Source organism: Sapajus apella, unplaced genomic scaffold, assembly GCF_009761245.1.
Source record: "Sapajus apella isolate SASKATOON/1434 unplaced genomic scaffold, GSC_monkey_1.0 scaffold106, whole genome shotgun sequence".
Classification (NCBI taxonomy): Eukaryota; Metazoa; Chordata; class Mammalia; order Primates; family Cebidae; genus Sapajus; species Sapajus apella.
The window spans coordinates 3,251,576-3,273,029 of NW_022437046.1; the positions used below are offsets into that span (position 1 = coordinate 3,251,576).

Genomic DNA, 21,454 nt, shown 5'->3' on the forward strand with positions numbered 1-21,454 from the left:
ATATTCCACTAAAACTGTAGACTTGTTAACTTTTATAGCTTAAGTTCTTAGCTAAGTTTAACAAATGTTTGTTGAATGAAAATAAACTCAAAGCAAAATTTATTTTCCTTCCATTGGTCCCTCATATTACGCAATACAGAACTACAAGCATGAAAATGATTTGAATCCTAGTTGATTTAAGAAATCTTTCAAGAGCAGCAAGCTGTATGATCACTAACACAACACACTTACTACAAAAGGTGTAGGAACATATCTTGAAAAAAGGTACACAGGAACATCTTTGGCCAGCAAGACTGCAGCAGTGAGTTTAGCAAGCCTAAAAAAAGAGACATTTCATTTAGTCCTTTACCTACCATGCTTTTTAAAAACCAACCTTCCACATAAATGTTTCATATTATAATTAGTCTGAATAAAGAGTAGCCTAATATATCCTGTTCTTATAATCACTGATTATTTAAACTTCATGCCCTAATTGGAAAATTTAAAATAAATAAGATTTTTTTTTAAAAAAGAGTTTAAAAATTAACATAACTGATATTTCAGTTTCCTCTTTTTCCCTCATTCATCTTTTTATGGCTCTTTTACTAAGAAATAAAATCTACAAAAGGCAAAAAGAATGTAAAAAGTGAAAGAAGAGACTTTGATAAGCCCAATATGCATTATTACTCCCTGAAGAAAGATATCATTACATCATGATTATCTATTTATGAAAATACCATAAAACTAATCAAATAGGCATATAATGAGAGAATATAAGCTACATTATTCTCCTACCCAGTGCATTTGCCAAAATATTAAAGTTATAATCTAGGATGTCATTCTAAATATGAACTCTAAATATTTTAAATTTTTACTCCTTTCTGGAAAATCTAAAGCTTTTCTTTGAAACACTTTTCTTCTATTTCAGCTCTAACTGAGCATGGGATCACATGTCTATCTGACAGTCTATTGTTTCATAAATCCTACTGTTGGACAAAAAATTTTTTAAATATGTTTTATTCTATTTCAACTTAATCTTTGAAACAATTAACTTTGTACCTCTGGCTGCTGCAGCTGCTAGTTACTTGACCCCGAGTGTCATATCCAACCACAAAGCCTCTCTGCTTGAAGTCTGAGAAACATCTCTCAAGGTATTTGTACATCCCCTGAAGCAAATAAACACAAAAGATTAGTCCTAATGGATGCTTGCATTTCATATGACTCAGAATCTCTTATTTTTATGTTTGGTGTGTAGCGTATTGGCTCCTAGGGAAGTAGCTTCTATCTTTAGGCCCGTGTTTACTAGTGTGGGAGCAATACAACATTTCCTGGATTTTCAGACAATCTTAATACCATGGAAATACAGATTTAGTAACGACTAAATCCAATTCAATAAGTAAAACATTAGGAAAAACAGAAGAAACATAAGCAACAATAAGCTAAAAAAAAAATGATTAGAAGAGCCAACATAAACTGTTTTTTGTCTCAAGGCTCTAGAGAACAGAATTTTGTCTTAAGTTCTTGCTAAATCATACGATTGAAGTTAACCAAAAGATTTGACCTGTTTATGATGCAAACATTTTTAATCAGCAACACAGTTCTTCACTAGAACATTTCTTGTAATGGTTGATCCCTCTGTAATTCTTTGGTTTTAAAATCTCACAGAAAAAAATATTATAGGCTAGGAAAATTTGCAGTCATGGATGACAAAAAAATGAAATGAAGTATTTCATATTGAAAACATCACAATGACAAACTAAAACCATTTAACTATCTTATGAATGATTTGCTAATTTTAATACTTTAATATTTAAAATAATTTTTTTAAACATTTTATATTACAGTCCTTTAAAATTAGTTCCACAGAAAGATGGGACATTTAATCATAACAACCCTGAAAAGAAAGAAAATGCAGACATCATTTCTAATTTGGTCTCTTTCAATATCTCTTTTAAAAAGAGGAGACTCTAAGATTAAAGCTGCATGTAGTGTCTTGCCTAAGGGCATTCATTCAACTAAAACTAAGTTATACTAACTTATTGAAGACCTATTATATGGCAGACACTGCTAAATAAGTATGTGGTAGCACCAGACAAAGCCCCAGTGACTTTTGGTGCCTGAATCTCTCAAGTACAATTAATTTTCCCAATCTATAAGCTATGAGTGCGTGCATGCTTAGCATAGCAGCTAGATTCAACAATTTATTTCTAATGATGATACTATCCTAAAACCTCACAGACCCTCATATTATTCTCTGCTATCAGAATCCGTCTTATTTCCCTATATGTGTTGGTTGGTAGAAAAGTAATTGTAGTTTTTACCATAAAAAAAAAAAAAAAAAAAAAGACCAAAACTGCAATTACTTTTGCACCAACCTATGACATCTGAAAAGGGCTAGTGCTTAAGAATCAGATTCCATGGGGCTTTTCCACTTCACACAATGGAATCCCAAATCCAGTAAAAATTTGCACTTCCGTAGAAATTGATTTTCAAACACCTCCCCCACCTCTCTTTGTAAAGTCAAGAAATCTTCACTTTGAATGAAATCATATGAAGAGTCTAAATGTATAAGAAAAGAATGAACTAAAGCATCTCTGGTTGGGGAATGGGGGTGGGGCGGGTAAGGAAGGTGGCAGGTATCCTACCTATTCAGCCATCCCGTCATTCCTTCTCTCTCGCCCCTGCATTAGCCCTTGACTTTAGAGAATTCTCTCAGAATAAGGCAAAAGATGATTTACTACTTGGGAGTATCAATTAGAATTATGTCTACTGAACAATTCTCTAGCCCAGAGCTATTTTTAGTATATGCTAAATACATTATTGGCCTCAAAAGTGTAGTTATTTGAAACAGGATGATTCACTGCAAAGAGAAGCAATTTGTTTCTAGAGTAAGCAGCATAACTATGGAGAGAAATAAAATGAATTGTATCGTATTACATAATTAACTCTCATATGGATATAGAAAATCATAATAAACAAAAATATTTTCAACTAAATTTTCCAAATACTCTGGTTAACCTTTATGAATGGCCATATACCAAAATGAGTAATTATTTTCTTCTATCTAAGTTTGTTTCTTTGTATTAACTGGATATGCCAATATACATTTCTTGTTTTTAAATGCAAAGTAACATTGTCAAGAAGTTAACAATGGTAACCAAAATAACTCTTAATCAGAAAGTCAGTCAGTGACATGAAGATATATAAATGACTTCTAAAATCTTAAGGAAGACTAAAGGTCAGAATTAAGTCTACAGTTTTTACTTACATAAGAGTAACTTCTAGGAAATAAAGCTTTGTGTGTGTGTGTTTAGAAAGGCATTACCTAATTTATAAAGCAAAACAAATAAACAAACAAACAAAAAAACCAGACTGAGAAAAAGTACACTCTTAATTTTTTCTTTTTGAGACAGAGTCTTGCTCTGTCACCAGGCTGGATGGCGTGATCTTGGCTCATTGCAACCTCTGCCTCCCGAGTTCAAGCGATTCACCTGCCTCAGCCTCCCAAGTAGCTGGGACTACAGGCATGCGCCACCATGCCCGCTAATTTTTGTATTTTTAGTACAGACAGGGTTTCACCATGTTGGCCAGGATGGTCTCGATCTCTTGACCTCATGATCCACCCGCCTTGGCCTCCCAAAGTGCTGGGATGGCATGAGACACCATGCCCAGCTAGAAATACACTCTTAATACTTTATAATACTTACCTGTGTTGACTGTATTACTGTAAGGTCATTAATATAGCAGAACCCTGCCCCCATGGCAGAGCGAAGTCCTGCAGTCCCAAAAGTCATTCGGCAACAAAGACGATCTCGCAGCTCCTTGTTCATCCCATTCCGTAACAGGTTTTCAATCTGCTCTTTTGTTTTGGGATTCTATAAAAAAGAAGTATTAAAACTTAACCAGGATCACAAGCAGAGACCTAATATGAAGTTCTGAGGAGCCAATATGCACATATCACAAGGTTCAACATTCAGTAGAAATTCCACAGTGCTACTTCTTTGTATGTATAATAAAATAATACCTGCCATTCACTGAGTCCCCAAAGGAGAAAGGGCCTGTTGAGGGTGATTTACATACCTCTAAATTTTGTAGCATTTGTATAGCATATTAGAGAACATTCTTTTTAAAAATTTGATAAATATCAGAGCTATAGATCCAAAATAAACCTCTTAGTAAAAAATGACATCAATTAAGTTAGAGTCTATGTTAAGTTTCAATCATAGTTCACTGTAACCTCAAACTCCTGGGCTCAAGTGATCTAGCCTCAGCCTCTTGAGAAGTTGGGACTACAGCTATGTGCCATCATGCATGGCTAATACATTAAGTTTTAAGAGAAATAGAGATACTACTGGATAAATACCATTAAAACATGCCTACCAGTTACCTACTTAGACCTCTGCAATTCAAAATGAACAGATATTCCTTTCTACTCCTTAAAAATCACAGAAAACTATTCAATTTATCTATGGCACAAGTTGACCATAAAAATGCTTTATGTGTTAAGTGTGAACTTAATTAAGAATGAGAAAAATTCATTCCAAACATGGTTTGTGAGGCAGGGCATGCCAACATCTATATTAGGGATTCTGTATTTCATTATCATGTACTTTAACTTATTTTCATAAATCTCAAGAATAGCTGTCACTGAAAATGGTGCTTCACAAAAGAGTGTCACGTTTCAAATAGAAATGCAATTATAATAACAGTAAGACTTACATAGAATTTTCCAGTATTTTCTTTTTGGAAAAGTCAAATATTAAGAAAATGAGATGAAACACAACTTCTATCTTCAACATTAATATGAATTGAGTTCATACTGTTTACTTCTTCAACATCTACACAATGATGATGAATATTCAGAGTAATAAACCAGTGCACATGAAAGGTGCTAAATATTACAGTATATTTGTCCTTAGAAAGACATAAAAACATATTAATATACAATTTAAACAAAATGGTTTTCTGGTTACAATAGAAATTAAAGTAACCAGAGTACATGGCCAAACTAATGAGAAGGTGAATGAGATTAACTGAAATTTTAATCTGCTTAAAACTAATGGATGTTAAAGCATATAGATATATAATCCTGACTCAAGGAGTTTCTGTTTCATAAACAGCATACACTAACAAATACACAACCTACGTAAAAATATGAATAGCTATTAAGAGAAAAATATGAATAACAATATCTGGGGTACTATCATGGCTAAGACACCACCAGATTTTACAGAGAAGTCAGAGACTTGAAGAGGGCTAACATTTAAAGATGGGCATAAGAATGGCAAAAATTGAATGAACTCTTCATGTGTCAAGAGTATATGGTACTGTAATACCCTGCTTGTAGGAATGTAAATTGGGATAGTCTTTCCACAGTGGTTTTACAGCAAGTATCAAATTTTAAATTGCACATGCCTTTGGCTCATAGATTTCTGTCCACAGCAATAATTTCACATGAACAATAATATTTATTCATATAAGAACATTCATTGCAGCATCGTATGGGTAGTGTTATTATTAATATTACTATTGTATAGATGAAGAAATGAAGATTTAGAAAGGAAGCCTAGTATACTGAGCTGGTACTGGAAATTTAGATAGGATGGGAACCCAGGCTGGTCTGGCTCTAAAACCTATACCATCTCACCATAAACAAACAAAATAATTGGGTTGGGTGTGTTAATAATGCTTCTGATAACAATTTAACTCCAGTTACAAAGCAGAATGATATTCCTTTTTATTACAAGATATATATACATATATATGCATATGTGTTTATACACACATGTACACACACACACATATAAATGATCCACCAGACATAAATGCTATTGGTTACTAAGTATACTTCTTAATGTTTAATTGCACAGCTACTAGAGTAGGGCCTAAAAATTCCGTTCCCAATTACAGACTTCACAACCAGTACTAACCTAATTCCTGGTTGTTGAAAAGCTTGAAAGTTAGAGAAAAATAAAAACGAATAAAGAATAAGGACATACTAGACATGATAAATACATTTGTATGGCAAAAAGAGCTAAATAATCAAATGGGCATTTGAAATCTACTTTAAACTCAGATTTCTCCACTATTTAACAGTGAGACATTAAATTAGATGTTGATGTTATAAACTTCCAAAAATATAGCCTAAAAACTATCTATGCAGCCATAATTATCACATATTCTCCATTCAGATAAAATTACATTTGTATTTTTTTGGCTAGTCATTATATCACTATGATTTTTTATAAACTATAATATATGAAGATTCTAAAGAATTATAAACCAATTATTTTTAAATGAAATTTCCATGTAAAACTCAGGTATAGTAAATGAAAAGGAGAGCAGAAGAGTATACACAGTGTTTTCATTTATATACAAAGAGGTATGCATTTTTTTTGAGGTATGCATATATTTATATATCATCCAGAAGTATTCCATGCAAATATAAGAAACTAAAAATAGTGATTACCTCTGAAGGGGATATTAGACATGGGGTTTCAAGAAGAAAAGGGACTTATATTTAATGGACAGCCATGATACTGTTTGGATATTTTATGTATATATTATATATATATTTTTTTGAGATGCAGTCTCGCTCTGTCACTCAGGCTGGAATGCAGTGACACGATCTCAGCTGACTGCCACCTCTGCCTCCCAGGTTCAAGCGATTTTCCTGCCTCAGCCTCCCAAGTAGCTGGGGCTACAGGTGCACACTGCCATATCTGGCTAATTTTTTGTATTTTAGTAGAGACAGGATTTCACCATTTTGCCTAGGCTGGTCACGAACGAACTCCTGAGCTCAAGCAATCCACTGGCCTCGGCCTTCCAAAGTGGTGGGATTACAGGCGTGAGCCACCGTGCCCGGCCATATATTACTTTTTTATGGTAAAAACTAGTTAGGTATTCGTGATGGCTGAGAAAAACCACTACTTGTGTGTCTATGTGAACAATTTTTTACCTCACAAATGCTCTCCTTTTCCCACTCACAGAAAGCTACTGATAAGATCTGAATCTATAAAACATATATTGGAGTTCTCTAAAATGCAAATTATTGTTTGCTTTCTAAATGTGTGCGCTTGTTTACAATTCATTGATTACTTGGAGGTAGAAGCCTGGTCAGAAAAAAAAAGGACGAAGACAGTAGGAAAGCTATTTGACTGACCTGCTTTTGAGAAATACTCACACGAGGCTGGGCACGGTGGCTCACGTCTGTAATTCCAGTACTCTGGGAGGCCGAGGCAGGCAGATGACCTGAGGTCTGGAGCTTGAGACCAGTTTGGCCAACATGGCGAAACCTCGTCTCTACTAAAAATACAAAAATTAGCCAGGCGTGGTTGTGTGTGCCTGCAGTCCCAGCTACTCAGGAGGCTGAGGCAGGAGAATGGCTTAAACCCAGGAGGCGGAGGTTAGAGTGAACTGAGATCACACCACTGCACTCCAGTCTGGGCAACAGAGCGAGACTCCATCTCAAAAAAAAAAAAAAAAAAAGAAAGAAAGAAAGAAAAGGAAAAAGAAATATATACACTGATCTATTATATAAAATGAAAATTAATTATTTAGAAAGTAAATGCATTCATCTGAAATAAATTTGCTTTTAACTACCATATCTTGGAATCCTAACAATTTTAGTACTCCAAAAAAGTAATCCTGTAGAAAAATCCAAGAGATTTTAGTGACTACTAGCATTTTCTGTACTTCATCAATCATAAAGCTAATTGTTTAGTATGAAATCAGTAAGCTACAGAATATAGAAAAAAAGCCATGCAATATTTTCAAATTTTACCTGTATACCAAAAATTTTCCTTTAGGTTCTAATCCTATGGATTGCTTCAACTTTACATGGCTGAAATGAAGAAAAGAAATTATCTTCTTACATAATACTTGTGGAGTTTTCTTTTTTCCATATTGTAAATCCATAAGGCCCAAATTCAAAGAAAACATGAAAGAACTGATTTTTTAAAAACCACTTAAAAAAAAGGTAACTTCTTACAAACTTTCATAGACGTGAAGAAGGTTACATGCCAGACCAAAAGTCACATCAACTCTGCCTGCTATCCAATGAAAGTATTAACATTAACTTATGAAGGATCATTTTGAACATGCCCAAGCTTTTCTGAACCTATTCTGTTCATAATTCATAACTAGGGACTTCTTAATATTACTTATGTATAATAAATATAAATGTACATAAAAGAGTGTAAAAAAGTAATCAAGTTTGCCAATGAGAAGTGTGTTAGTTTGTCTGTGTTGGTATAAAGGAATACCTGAGGCTGGGTAATTTATGAAGAAATGAGGTTTATTTGGCTCACAGTTCTGCAGGCTGTACAAGCATTGCACCAGCATCTGCTCCACTTCTGGTAAGGCCTAGGAAGCTTTTAGTCATGGCAGAAGGGAAGGATAACCAGCCTATCACATGGTAAGGGAAGGAATGAAAGAGAGCTGCCAGCCTCTTCAACAACCAGCTCTCACGTGAACTAACATAGTGACAACTCCTTATTATCACCAGCAGAGAACCAAGCTATTCATGAGGGAATCAACCCCATGACCCAAATGCCTTCTACCAGGACCCACCTCCAATATTGGAGGTCACATTTCAACATGAGATTTGCAGGGGACAAAACAGCCAAACCGTATTAAAGAGTTTAACCTGTAAATCTTTTTTCCTATCTTATAAACCCACTATTTTACTTAGCTTATAAACCTACTATTTTAATAATTTTAACACAATTTGAATCTACTTTATTAGTATTCTTGTACAAAACCTAACAGCTTAAATACACTCAAAAACATGAATCGCATTGTTTAGAATATTGGAACAGATCTAAAAGAACATAATATATATTAAAAATCCCAAATTCAGACTGGGTGTGGTGGCTTATGCCTGTAATCCCAGGACTTTTGGAGGCCAAATCGGGTGGATCACCTGAGGTCAGAAGTTCGATACCAGCCTGGCCAACATGGTGAAACCCTGTCTCTACTAAAAATACAAAAAATTAGCTGGGCATGGTGGCACACCCCTGTAATACCAGCTACTTGGGAGGCTGAAGCAGGAGAATCTCTTGAACCTGGGAGATGGAGGTAGCAATTTGTACCCCAGCCTATGTAACAAGAGTGAAACTCCATCTAAAAATAATAATCATCATCATCCCAAATTCTAATATTGTTATACAGCTAAAGGGGAGCCAATATACAAAACTGACTCTTTAATAACTCAAATCTAAAGTTGCAAAACTGTACATAACATCTTAAAATGTTACTGACAAAGACTTGTGTCTAAATAATAAATACCAGTTTTATATAACTACAGAGAAAAATATTTTTATTTTGTTTATCTATTTATTATTTTGCCCCCATCTTGAATGAAAGACAAACATATTTTAAAGCTTATTTCTAATCAGAAGTTAAAATAGGAAAGTGCAATCTGAAAATCTAAAAGGTAAACACAGCTGACATTTACTTCTGAGGGTAAGCCAATTTGAAGATCCAAGTCTAGAGTCTTGGAGCAGAACAGGTTTTCTAAGTCAGAGGATTCCTCATTAAGTCCAAAATATATTCATGCTAAACTAATCATTCTTTCCCATTTAAAGGATTTTTCAGCAATTCTAGATTTAATTTCCCTATCTTAAAAAAATTGATAGGAATTAACAGAAATTAATTCGGCTTAGATACAAAACTTGAATATAAAATATATTCATCATATAAAATGTGATTTGAATAATTGCTTAATGAATACAAAAATCATATCCATGAAATGAAGTACTAAGTACCCCCAAAGTAGAAAATAATTCTTGAAAAACAACATTATTATTAAGGATAATATTAGATATACCAAATTAGTGTGAAAAATTAAAATAATGTTATTTTGTTTCAAAAAAATACCTAATCTTTTTTTAAAAAAATTATAATTTTTTTAACAAAGCACATATATTGAGCTCAACTTTACTGTTCAATGACATAGTCAAATTTGTCTCTATTAAGCTTTAACTAAAAAATATTTCTCATATAAGGTATCAACATAAAATATTTCAAATGTTTATTGTCTTTCTACAAATATCTGATATGTCCTACTTTTCTTGATAACAAAGAATCCAATTATTGGCTAATGTGCTAAGTAGACCACTGTAGGATAGAAAGATCACTGAAGTATAATTCTAGAAGGCTTGGCCCTGATCTTGAGTCAGCAATTGTTTAGCTAGATAATCCTGGACAAGTTACTTCACCTTCCCTTAGACTTGATTCCAAGCAGATGAGATGATTTTTGAGATTAGCTTTTCAAACTCTACAGGTTTTGTCAGTAAGTGATCATGTGAAGTACTAAGTACACTGAGTTCAAGGGCTCCAGTCAGTATCTATTACTAGCTTTATGACCTTGAAGAGGTAATTTCACTCCAGTATCCTCACCTGTAAAATACAGGAATCATGCTCTACTCTTCTTCCTGGACATCATGGCCAGCCTCCCTTAGAGCTAAAGGAGACCATGTGACAGAGTTGTGGTCACTGGATATGAAAGAGATCTGTACCACTTCCATGCCTAGCCGCAGACCCATTCCCCTACCACTCCTCTTTCCTCATTTACCCATTAAACAGGGAGGACTTTAAGGACCTAGAGGAGTATATAGCAACAAAACGGAATAAATGATTTAACGGAGCAAAATCCCCCTCCTTTACCTCCTACTTCATAGACCAGCACTGGGCTGTAACATGAGCAAGAAATAAACTTTCACTGTGTAAGCCACTGAAATTTTGGCATATTTGTGGGGTTTTTGTTTTTATCTTTTTTTTTTTTTTTTTGAGATAAAACCTTGTTCTGTTGCTCAGGCTGGAGTACTGTGGTGCCGTAACAGCTCACTGCAGCCTGGACCTCCTGGGCTCAAGTGATCCTCCTGCCTCGGCCTCCCAAAATGCTAGGATTATAGGTGTAAGCCACTGCACCCAGTGGAAGTAATACTTGAACTGAAAAGTGAAATATTAGTAGGAGCTGGATTGTGGAGCAAGGAGGGTGAGGAACAAGTCGGGAGTAGAGAGATAATGAGTTCAGTATTAGACTTACTGAGTTTGAAATGATATCTATACCCAGCATGCTAACCATGCTTCCCTCCCCAGTGGTAACCTAGGAAATGAATATTAAAACAAGATAGCATTTCTCACCTAAAAATGTATTACGAGTTTGTAAAATGAGTAAGCCCAGGGCTGGAGAATGAAAATTAGTAACCAAGGAAATAAAAATTAAAACAAGATACCATTTTTTCACTTAAAAATTGATTAAGAGTTTCTAAAATGAATATGGCCAGTACTGAGGAATGATAGTGTATTTATTGCTATGGCTGAGTAAAACACCACTCTAAACTTAATGGTTTAAATCAATACTGATTATCTTTCATAGTTTCTATGAGATGGGAATTCAGAAAGGGAACAGCCAGGATGGCTTGTCTGTGTCCTGCTGTAGGCTTGTCTATCTGGCAGTGATGATGATTGTAGGCTGGGCCAAAAAGGGGCCATCAAATGGAAGACCTACAGAGGCTACTACTTCTTGTGGCCTCAGCTTCCTCGCAATGTTGGGTTCCAAAGGCAAGTGTCCCAGGAGGAAGCCAGGCAGGTAGAAGTCATATTACCTTTTACGGCCTAGCCCTGAAAGGCAGGTTAACTTCCGCTGCACTGTATTTATTGTTTTTATTTTTTGGCTTCCTCTTTCTTTATTGGGCGCTTTGTACATATCATGCAGGTCTAAAAGTTATTTAAAAACTGACCAGGACAAAAGTCCTGGTCCAGAGGTCCAAGCCAGAAGCAAAAAGGAATGGGGGTGGTGGGCCAGGGGTACTCCTCCAACATCACCAAAACCCAGAAAATGAGGATCCTGAGCTCCTCCACAGGCTTGGGCCCTTGGGTTAATCTGCAAGTGCCTCGGACTGCATCATATTCGGAGTAAGGTAACCAGCAAGGGGCTGGAGGGAACTCAAGGGCCAATTGAGTCTAGACATGGACAGACGTAACTAGAAGGTAGACAGGAAACAGACAGGTACTGTCCAGCTGCAGATAAGAGAGTGCAGCTAAGGCAGGTTGAGGGGCAGGGAAGAGGCAGCAGGAATGGCATTGCAGCAATGTAGGAGTGTAGCCCAAGTCCTGTCCTGAGCAGCTGGTCAAGGTAGCATCTGTTAGCTCCCAGATGGAGATCCTGACCCAACCCCAGGTAGAGGGCTCACACGTTGTGGGTCCTCTTTGTGAGCGGGGGCTCCTCATCCACCAGCTTGGACTTAAAGTGCTCCTTGTAAGCCAGGATGTCTCCAGGCCACTTGGTGATTGTCTGCTTCTCACAGACTCAAATTTCCTGTGCAGCCTGCTGAATGAGTCTGAAGTCATGGCTGACCAGCATCATACTGCCCTGAAACTCATTGATGGCATCTGCCAGGGCATCAATGGCCTCAATATCAAGGTGATTGGTGGGCATATCCAGGAAGAGCATGTGGGAGTTCTGCCAGGCCAGCCAGGCCAGACACACTTGGCACTTCTGCCCATTTGACAAGTTCTGGACTGGGCTCACCAGTTGTTTCCCAGTGAGACCATATCGCCTAATGATCTTCCTCATTTCTTCCTTCTCCTTGATCTCTGGGCAGCATTTCTTCTTATACTCTAAGCCCAGCTGCTCTTGTAAATGCTGATGATAATGCCCTATCTTGACAGGAGAATGTTTTTGGATTGTGCCATCTGTGGGTAGTAGCTCTTCAGTTAGCAGCTTCAGAAGAGTTGACTTCCCTACTCCATTGGGCCCTACCAGAGCCACTTGTGTGTCAAGGTCAATTCCAAATTCTAGATTATTGTAGATGCAAGGCCTATCTTTTGTATACTTGAAGCGCATATTTTGCACCATAAAAACGGGTGGAGGGATCTTGCCACGTGGTGGGAAAGGAAATGACAGTGTCCCATCACTCACGACCCTCTCTGTGAGTCCTGATGCTGTCATTTTCTGTAGTGTCTTCTCCTTGCTCTGGGCCTGCTGGGCCAGCTTGGCACCGCCATGACCAAACCTTGCAATGTAGTTCTTCATGTGTGCAATATGATCTTGCTGCCAGTGAAACTTTTTCATCTGGTTCTCCTCCAGCTCTAGCCATGTCTTCACATACTGATCATAATTACCCATTTAATACTTCAGTTTCTTGTGAATGATGTTGGTACAGACACCATTCAGAAAATCCTGTGAATGGGAGATGAGGACCAAGATGTGCTTAAAAATTTTTAGTTCTTCCAACCACACGCAAGCATCTAGGTCCAGGTGGCTGGTGGGCTCATCCAGGAACAGCACGAAGGGCCAAATAAAGAGGGCTCTGGCAAAGGCAACTCTTATCCTCTAGCCTCCGCTGAAGTCTTTTAGCTTCTTGCGCTGCATGGCAGGTGTGAAACCCAGTTCATGCAAGATCCGCAAGGCCCTCGTCTCTGCCTTGTCGGCATCCAGAGCTCCTCTAGGCACTGGTAGAGCTCCATGAGCTTCTCACAGTCCACATCTTCATGAGCCAGCTGCTCTGCCTCCCTCTTCAGCATGGACCACTCTGTATCGACTTCCATTACACACTGCAAGGGGGTCTTGTCACCAGGGGACATCTCTCAAGTCAGATGGTAGATGCCAAAGTGCTCAGGGATGAGTACTTCACATTTCCCAATAGCAGAGAGCAGCATGGACTTTCCAATGCCATTTAAGCCAATGAGGCCATAATGGCAGACTGAGTTTAATCCCAGTTTTGTGTCACTGAGCAGCTCTTGACCATGAAAGGTGAATGAGAGGTTGATAATGTGAATGTCAGTACTGTTGGGGTGAGAGGTCAGAATGACAGTGACAGCCTAAGCAGCAACTTTCTTCATCTCAAAGTCCTCTAGCTCCTTGGTCAGCAAATCCATTTTGTGTGGTCTCTCTGTTACTGGCCTCATTTTTCTCCTCTGCCACCTGTGGTTCTGTGACAGCATCTCCATTTTCTTCATGTCCTTTTCTAGGCCGCTGTCAAGTTTTTGCAGCCTCCTTCTTTTTGGCTGCCTTCTTTTTGGCCAGGTCGGAGAGCATGATGATGACCCACAGGGAGCTGGGCCTCACTGCTCGGCTTTTTTTTTTTTTTTTTTTTTTTTTTTTTTTTTTAGGCAGAGTTTCACTCTGTCACCTAGGCTGGAGTATAGTGGCACAAACACGGCTAATTGTAGCCTCTGCCTCCCAGGTTCAAGCAATCTTCCTACCTCAGTCTCCCAAGTAGCTGGGACTACAGGCACGCATCACCATACCTGGCTAGCTTTTTAACTTTTTTGTAGAGATGGGGTCTTGACATGTTGCCCAGGCTGGGCTTGAACTCCTAGCTTCAAGCAATCATTCTGCGTCAACCTCCCAAAGTGTTGAGATTACAAGCATGAGCCACCACACCTGGCTTTGTACTATATTTCTTTAGGCAGTTACAAAGGTCCACCCAGGTTTCAGCAGAGGGGACATAGATCCCACCTTTCAATTGAGGAGTGCCAAAGTCATATAGTGACTTTGGAAGAGCATGTGCAATGGGATATATAGGTGCAGCCATCTTTAAAAAATATAATCTGCCGCAGAGGAACTATATAAATCAACACAACATCTCAGATGTCAACTTGCCAGTGTTATAAGTAGCTTAAATATTAAATAGTCTTTGTTTTACCAATTCTACTTCTAGAAATTTATCCCAAGGAAATAATCACGGATGCTTGTTATGATTTAGTTATAAGGATATTCACTAAAATAATAATAATAATAGTATAAAAAAAAAGTAAACCACGTTAATAGAAAACTGGTTAATTAAAAAGGCTGCTGTAACAATATATTAAAATAATGTATTAAAAATTACATTAGAATTTTCATATGCAAAAGCACTTACATATATTAAGGGGATAAGTATATAAACCACCTGTGTAATACAATTCCAAATTTGTATATACAAATTTGTAATACAATTCCAAACTAATACACATAAATGCATAGAAAAATAAAACCAAAAAGAAAACAATATGATTGTTCCTTATATCTTTATTTGGAAGAATCACTTATATAATCAAGGAGAAAAGTTTACAGAATACAAATTAACCCCAAACTCATATTATTTAAAATTTTATTTTATATTTCAGATGTGCAGTTACATAAGTAAATGTGTGCCATGGTGGTTTGCTGCACCTATCAACCCATCACCTAAGTATTAAGTCCCACAGGTATTAGCTATTTATCTTGATGCTCTCCCTCCCCACACCTCCCCGACAGGCCCTAGTATGTGTTGTTCCCCTCCCCATGTCCATGTGTTCTCATTGTTCAGCTCCCACTTATAAGGGTGAGAACATGCGGTGTTTGGTTTTCTGTTCCTATGTTAGTTTGCTGAGGATAACAGCTTCAGCTCCATCCATGTCCTTACAAAGAACGTGATCTCAATCCTTTTTATGTTTACATAATATTCTATGGGGATATATGTATATATATATTGCATTTTCTGTATCCAGTCTATCATTGATGGGCATTTGGACTGATTCCATGTCTTTGTTATTGTGAATAGTGCTGCAGTGAACATACATGTGCATATATCTTTATAATGGAATAATTTATATTCCTTTGTAATCCCAAACTCCTAACTTGTATATTGATGTTATTCATCAGTTTAAGAAATTTCATAGTAATTATCTCTTTCCTCTCCTTAAGAGATTTCCAATGAATAGCATGTTAGACCTTTTCCTGTATCATCTTACTTTCATAGCTTCTCTTTTACTCCCCTTCCCCTCAACCTTTTGTCATCCATGCTTTGTTCTGAATATTTTTCACTGACCTAGCTCTTCTAGATTGCTAATTCTCTGTTTGATTCCTCTCTAAAGTGTTGTTAAATTTGTTCACTGAATTCTTAATTTTAGTTATTATATTTCTTCAGTTTCAGAATTTCTATTTTTTAAAATTTACTTTTTGTATTATTTTCATATCTCTGCCAATTTTTTTAACCTATGAAATTACTTCTGATCTCTGCTCAATTTTAATCTTTTTTTTTAATCTTCTTGATCTTCACAATCTTAGTTATTTTAAAGTCTGCATTTGATAAATACGGGAGCTCTTGAAGTTCAGTTTGTATTATCTGTTGTTTCTGCAGGTTCTTGTTTCTGTTGACCTGTTTCCTTATATGTCTGGCTATCTTTGACTCTGTACTATTACATTTATATTATTTTTGTAATATTATTATGTATTATATTTGCAATATTACTAGCAGAAATAATTTGGAACTTAGGATGGAGCTACCTCCCTCCAGGACATTTTTGTTGTTGTCTTTTTTTTTTTTTTTTTGCTTTTCTCAGACATCTGAAAGAACTAGCAATCCATATTCACTTTAATCCAATTTCCAAGACATCCAAATGACTCAAAACTGGAATATAGTTTGTACGAGAAGTGTTTACTTTGAGTTCATCAGTATTCACAGGGCAGCCCTTTGGACTTATAACCTAAATTGAGAGTGTTTTCAGGGTCTCCACCAGCGACAGGCCCTAGCTTCCAATTTCTGTCCCTCTATACTAGCAAGGCTAGCAAAAAGACTGCCAACCTTCTTAGCTGCCTATCGTCATCAGTAAATATGCCCTGGGCAAACGTGGCCCTAAATATAAAACTCAGCTCTCTGAATTTCTGTTTTCTTCTAGATTGTGGCCTGGAATTTCATTCTTCTTCCAGATCTTGAACTGGAAACTCTTGATTAACATTAAATAACACCTTCAGACAGATTTTTTAATCTACATTTTATCTATTTTTTCCAGTTATTGGAGGAAGATTGTCCAAATTACCTCATCTGTCATTACTAGAAGCAGAAGTCTTTCTACCATACAACATTGTACTGTTATTTATTACACTTAACTTACACATACTCAATTATATGTATTTATCCCTACCTCCCAAATCAATATTAAAATTGTATTTTGTGCATGTGCTTCATTATATATGGTACATTACTACATATGTTACATATTCTCATATATTTCTCTATAAGGATAGATACTTGAAAGCATATATCTTGTAGTTCTTGGACAATTTAAGGGTTTACAAGGGTGATTTTTAAGTTTTATACAATTTTCATTATTTATTAACTTTGGAATCTTAACTTCTAAGTAAGACAAGACTCCACCATACCAGAAATGTTCTGACATGGAAGTTACCTATTTAGGATACTACAGAACATATTTTTATTCTGAGTAGGAGTTTAAATAAGATAATATCGAGGTTTCTGTCAACTGAGATTCCATAGTTTTGTGCTTAATGTATACCTGCATACAAGACAAAAGATTCATGGCCTGATGTTTAATGCATATTTTGAAATGGCGAAAATACTACTAACAGGAGAACCTTGCCCATCAGCATGAAAACTACCAAGAAATGAAACAATAATATGCTTTTTCTTTTTCAATAAAGCCCAGTTTTCAAATTCTTCTGAAATTGGGCTACAAGTATGGTCTGACTGCATTCCCTAAAAGTTAAATTCTGTATATCAGGTATATGTCATCTTTACAAGTTATACATATAATCTAAGGGAAAAAGTTATGTACAAAATTATGCTGTAAGCATTATTCAAAATAGTTTTTAAAATCAGAATACTTTAAGACATCCAGCAAAAAGGAAATGCTTAAATATATTTACCAAGTGAAATATTATGCTGTCAATAAAAGTATAATTATGTTGTACATGATAAAAATTACATATATATATTCAAAAGTCAAACTGAGAGAAAACATTTATAATACATGATAAAACAACCAAAGGCTTATTTCTTTAGCGTTAAAACAAAAAGGAGAAAAGATTAATAACTAAGTAGAAAAGTTAGCAAAAGATATGAAAACAGTTCATAGAAAAGGAAATACAGGTAACTTTTAAGAATATGAAAATATATTCAACCTCACTTATAAGCAAAATAGAAATTAAAGCTAAAATAAAATATAGTTTTTATTTTTCACAATGGCAAAGAAAAATATCTGATACTGCATTGTAGAGTCAAGAATTTGAGAAAGCAGGCACTTTTATATATTGTTGGCAGAAGAATATATTGGTGCATACCGTCTGTAAGGCAATTTGGCAATATCCGTCAAAAAAAATTTTTTTTTTTTTGAGACAGGGTCTCACTCCATCACCCAGGCTAGAGTGCAGTGGTGCCATCACAGCTCACTGCAACCTCAACCTCCCAGGCTCAAGCAATCCTTCCACCTAAGCCTCCCAAGTAGCTGGGACTATAGGCTCATGCCACCATGCCCGGCTAATTTTATTTAATTTCTGTAGAGATAAGGTCTCCCTATTTTGCCCAGGCTGGTCTCAAACTCCTGGGCTCAAGAGATCCTCCTGCCCTAGCCTCCCAAAATGCTGGGATTACAGGCATGGACCACCACGCCCAGCCTCCCATGGTTATCTTCATTTAAGCGAAAAATAAAATGAATTTTTAACTGAACAAGAAAATCAAACAAACTCAGGATTCTTAGGTATGTCTTGGTTACTTTGAGGAAAGGAAGAAGGGAGGAGAATGGAATCAGAGAGGTGGACATGGGAATTTAAATTCTAATTTCTTTCTTTTAAAGATGTGATTCAAAGTTAGCAAAATATATGATTTAACAAAATGGAAGCTATCATTTTTCTGTCTTTTTAAAAAGAGGGCACAGATCACTTTGTTAGTAAGTCTCATGACCTTTTTTCCTGATTTTCTTACAGAGTAAACATCCTTATGTAAAACATTTATATCTACATTTCTATGAGAGTTTCTAGGATCCCCTCCACAACTCCATTCCATCTCTTCCTAATTACATACTGCAGCCAGATTAATCAGCCAAGAATCAGCAATAGAGTTCAATTCTCATTACATCAAATGTAAAAGTTAGAAAGGTTGGGATCAGATAGATCCCAAAGGGCAGAGGAGTTCAAAATCTTCTTACATTCAAATAGTTCCTCTCCCTACACTTCTCTGAGCCTTTCTTTTAAAGATGTGATTCAAAATTTGTGTATAGGTTTAAAAAATGGGAATAACTACCATAAACAATCCTTGGGAGGATTAAGAGACTTTCTACATGAAAGCAACTAGTAAGTACCATATTTGGTACATGATCACTCACCTATACTTACTCGCCATAGTAACACAATACATACACTATACTTAAGAAATCTCTTCATTATTCCTGCATGCCTCCTGCTCAGTTTCATTTCCCTGATCAGTGTCATTTTCCATTTTATTATTCTACTGTGCCCACTTTAAATATTCTGCCCCCACATCCATTATCTATTCACTCCTACTTATCCTTCAAGTCCCAGCTCAAATTCTACCTCTTACAAAAAGTCTTCCTGACTTTGAACTTCTATTACCCTTAAAAGCCAATATCAGTTGACCACTTAATTTTTGTTTATATTTTAAATTTTACTTTAGTTATTATGAATTACATTAACACATTTCTCTTATTTAAAAAATACTAATAATACAGATAAAGCTACAGACATCATTGACCATTACTCTCATTCCCAGACCCCTCTTTTAGAGGCGCCACTTATGGTTTATAATATATACTTCCAGACCTTTACTATACATCTATATATTTGTAAAATGCAGTTTTGCTTTAACCCTTCATATATATGGCATCAAATTTTGCATGTTGTTCTATAACTTGCATATTTCATATATATCTTGCACAGGGCCAAATACTACATAATTTCACTTATGTAAGGTATCTAAAATAGTCAAATTCATAGAATCAAAGAGTAGAATGGTGGTTGCCAGATTCTGGGAGAGAGGGAGGAATGGAGAGTTGCCAATCAAGGGGCATAAAGTTACAGTGAAGCCAGACGAATACATTCTAGAGATATGCTGTGCAGCGCTGTAACTACAGTTAACCATACTGTATTGAATACTTGAAAATCTGTTAAGAGGGTAGATCTCGTTAAGTGTTCTTACTATGATAAATAACATTTAAAGAATATATACCTAAATACCTATGTATCTATATATCTCTTTATATCTATATATCTTGGAGGTCATTTTAATACATACAGAGCCATGCTATTGTTTTCACTCCAGAGTGTTCCAGTTTATGTTACCATTTCTTTATTCATGGACACTTAGGTTTTTTCCTCATTTTTACTTATACAAATAATGAAATATTTCAGAGAGAAAAGGACGTGAAAAATTCTGAAGGAGAAACAACATAAAACCATTACTTACATTAAAGAGGTTTTCTAACAAGGTAGACATTAAAATGTCTTTGAATCGGAGAGATATGGTATTTTTCATTTACCATATTATAGTCTTCATACTCCTTCAGGCATTAAAATATGACAATTTCCATAGTTTTATTTGGTAAGATACTGTTCATTAAATGATTTGGTGTAAAAGATTCTATGAGGATTGGCTCCCTATCTATTCTTCTCCACCTGCATAGATCATTTTCTCCATTAACTCCCAACACCAGAGGGCAGCAGCCTCAGTACTAATTAGCAGTAATGCAGAGAGCAGTTGACTAATGAAAACAATACTCCTTTAGTAAAATCTGCACTAAATTACTAATCAATCTTTTATTTGGAAGAAAAATATTTCTAAAAAACCAAACAGATAGGAATTAGGTAAAAACAGGTTTCTCCATGAAACAAGCCAATCTTGCTGTCTCTCCAAAAGGGCAGATGAAAGAAATCTGATTTAGATTATCCAAGGATTATCACTGAAATCTGAGCTAATGCAATCAGGTGTGGTGGCTTGTGCCTGTAGTCCCAGCCACTTGGGAAACTGAGGTGGGAGGATCAGCTGCCGTTAGCTACTATCACACTGCATTCTAGCCTAGGTGACAGGGTGAGACCCTGTTTCTCTATAAAACAAAACAAAAACCCTGAGCTAATGAAATATAGTAAGATTTATATTCTTTTCTTATTGAATTTATCTCACAAGTAAAACCTGGAAGAATCAAATGATGATAAATTGCTTTTTATTAGATTCTCCATATTCTTTCTGATTTTTTAAAGAAGAGGAGAGAAACCGGAAAAATATTTTTTTAATTTTTTTTTTTTTTTTTGAGATTGAGTCTTGCTCTGATACCTAGGCTGGAGTGTGGTGGTGCAATCTTGGCTCACTGCAATGTCCGACTCCTGGGTTCCAGTGATTCTTCTGCCTCAGCCTCCTGCATAGCTGGGATTACAGGCACGTGCTACCATGCCCAGCTAATTTTCTGTATTTTTAGTAGAGATGAGTTTCACCATGTTGGCCAGGCTGGTCTCGAACTCCTGACCTCAGGTGATCTGCCTGCCTTGGCCTCCGAAAGTGCTAGGATTACAGATGTGGGCCACTGCACCTGGCCGGGAAAATAATTTTAGATCAAAAACATATCCAAATAGGTTTTCTAATGGCCTTGTAGAAAACTTGAAGGAACTAAAAACAGCTTTTATGAAAGAAAGAAAGAAAGAAAGAAAGAAAGAAAGAAAGAAAGAAAGAAAGAAAGAAAGAAAGAAAGAAAGAAA

General features: G+C 36.1%; 1 protein-coding gene and 1 pseudogene across 1 annotated transcript in view; both read right to left on the minus strand.

Moving 5' to 3' along the window:
- Positions 1-21,454, minus strand: part of PGM2L1 (phosphoglucomutase 2 like 1) — a 62,280-nt gene that overhangs the window by 32,734 nt on the left and 8,092 nt on the right. The window contains exons 2-4 of the mRNA XM_032259053.1: positions 3,687-3,854; positions 1,039-1,145; positions 232-316 (exon numbers count right to left, since the gene is read on the minus strand). Coding sequence (XP_032114944.1) covers positions 232-316; positions 1,039-1,145; positions 3,687-3,854 — 360 coding nt within the window. The remainder of the gene's footprint in view (positions 1-231; positions 317-1,038; positions 1,146-3,686; positions 3,855-21,454) is intronic.
- LOC116537056 lies at positions 10,808-14,149 on the minus strand (annotated as a pseudogene).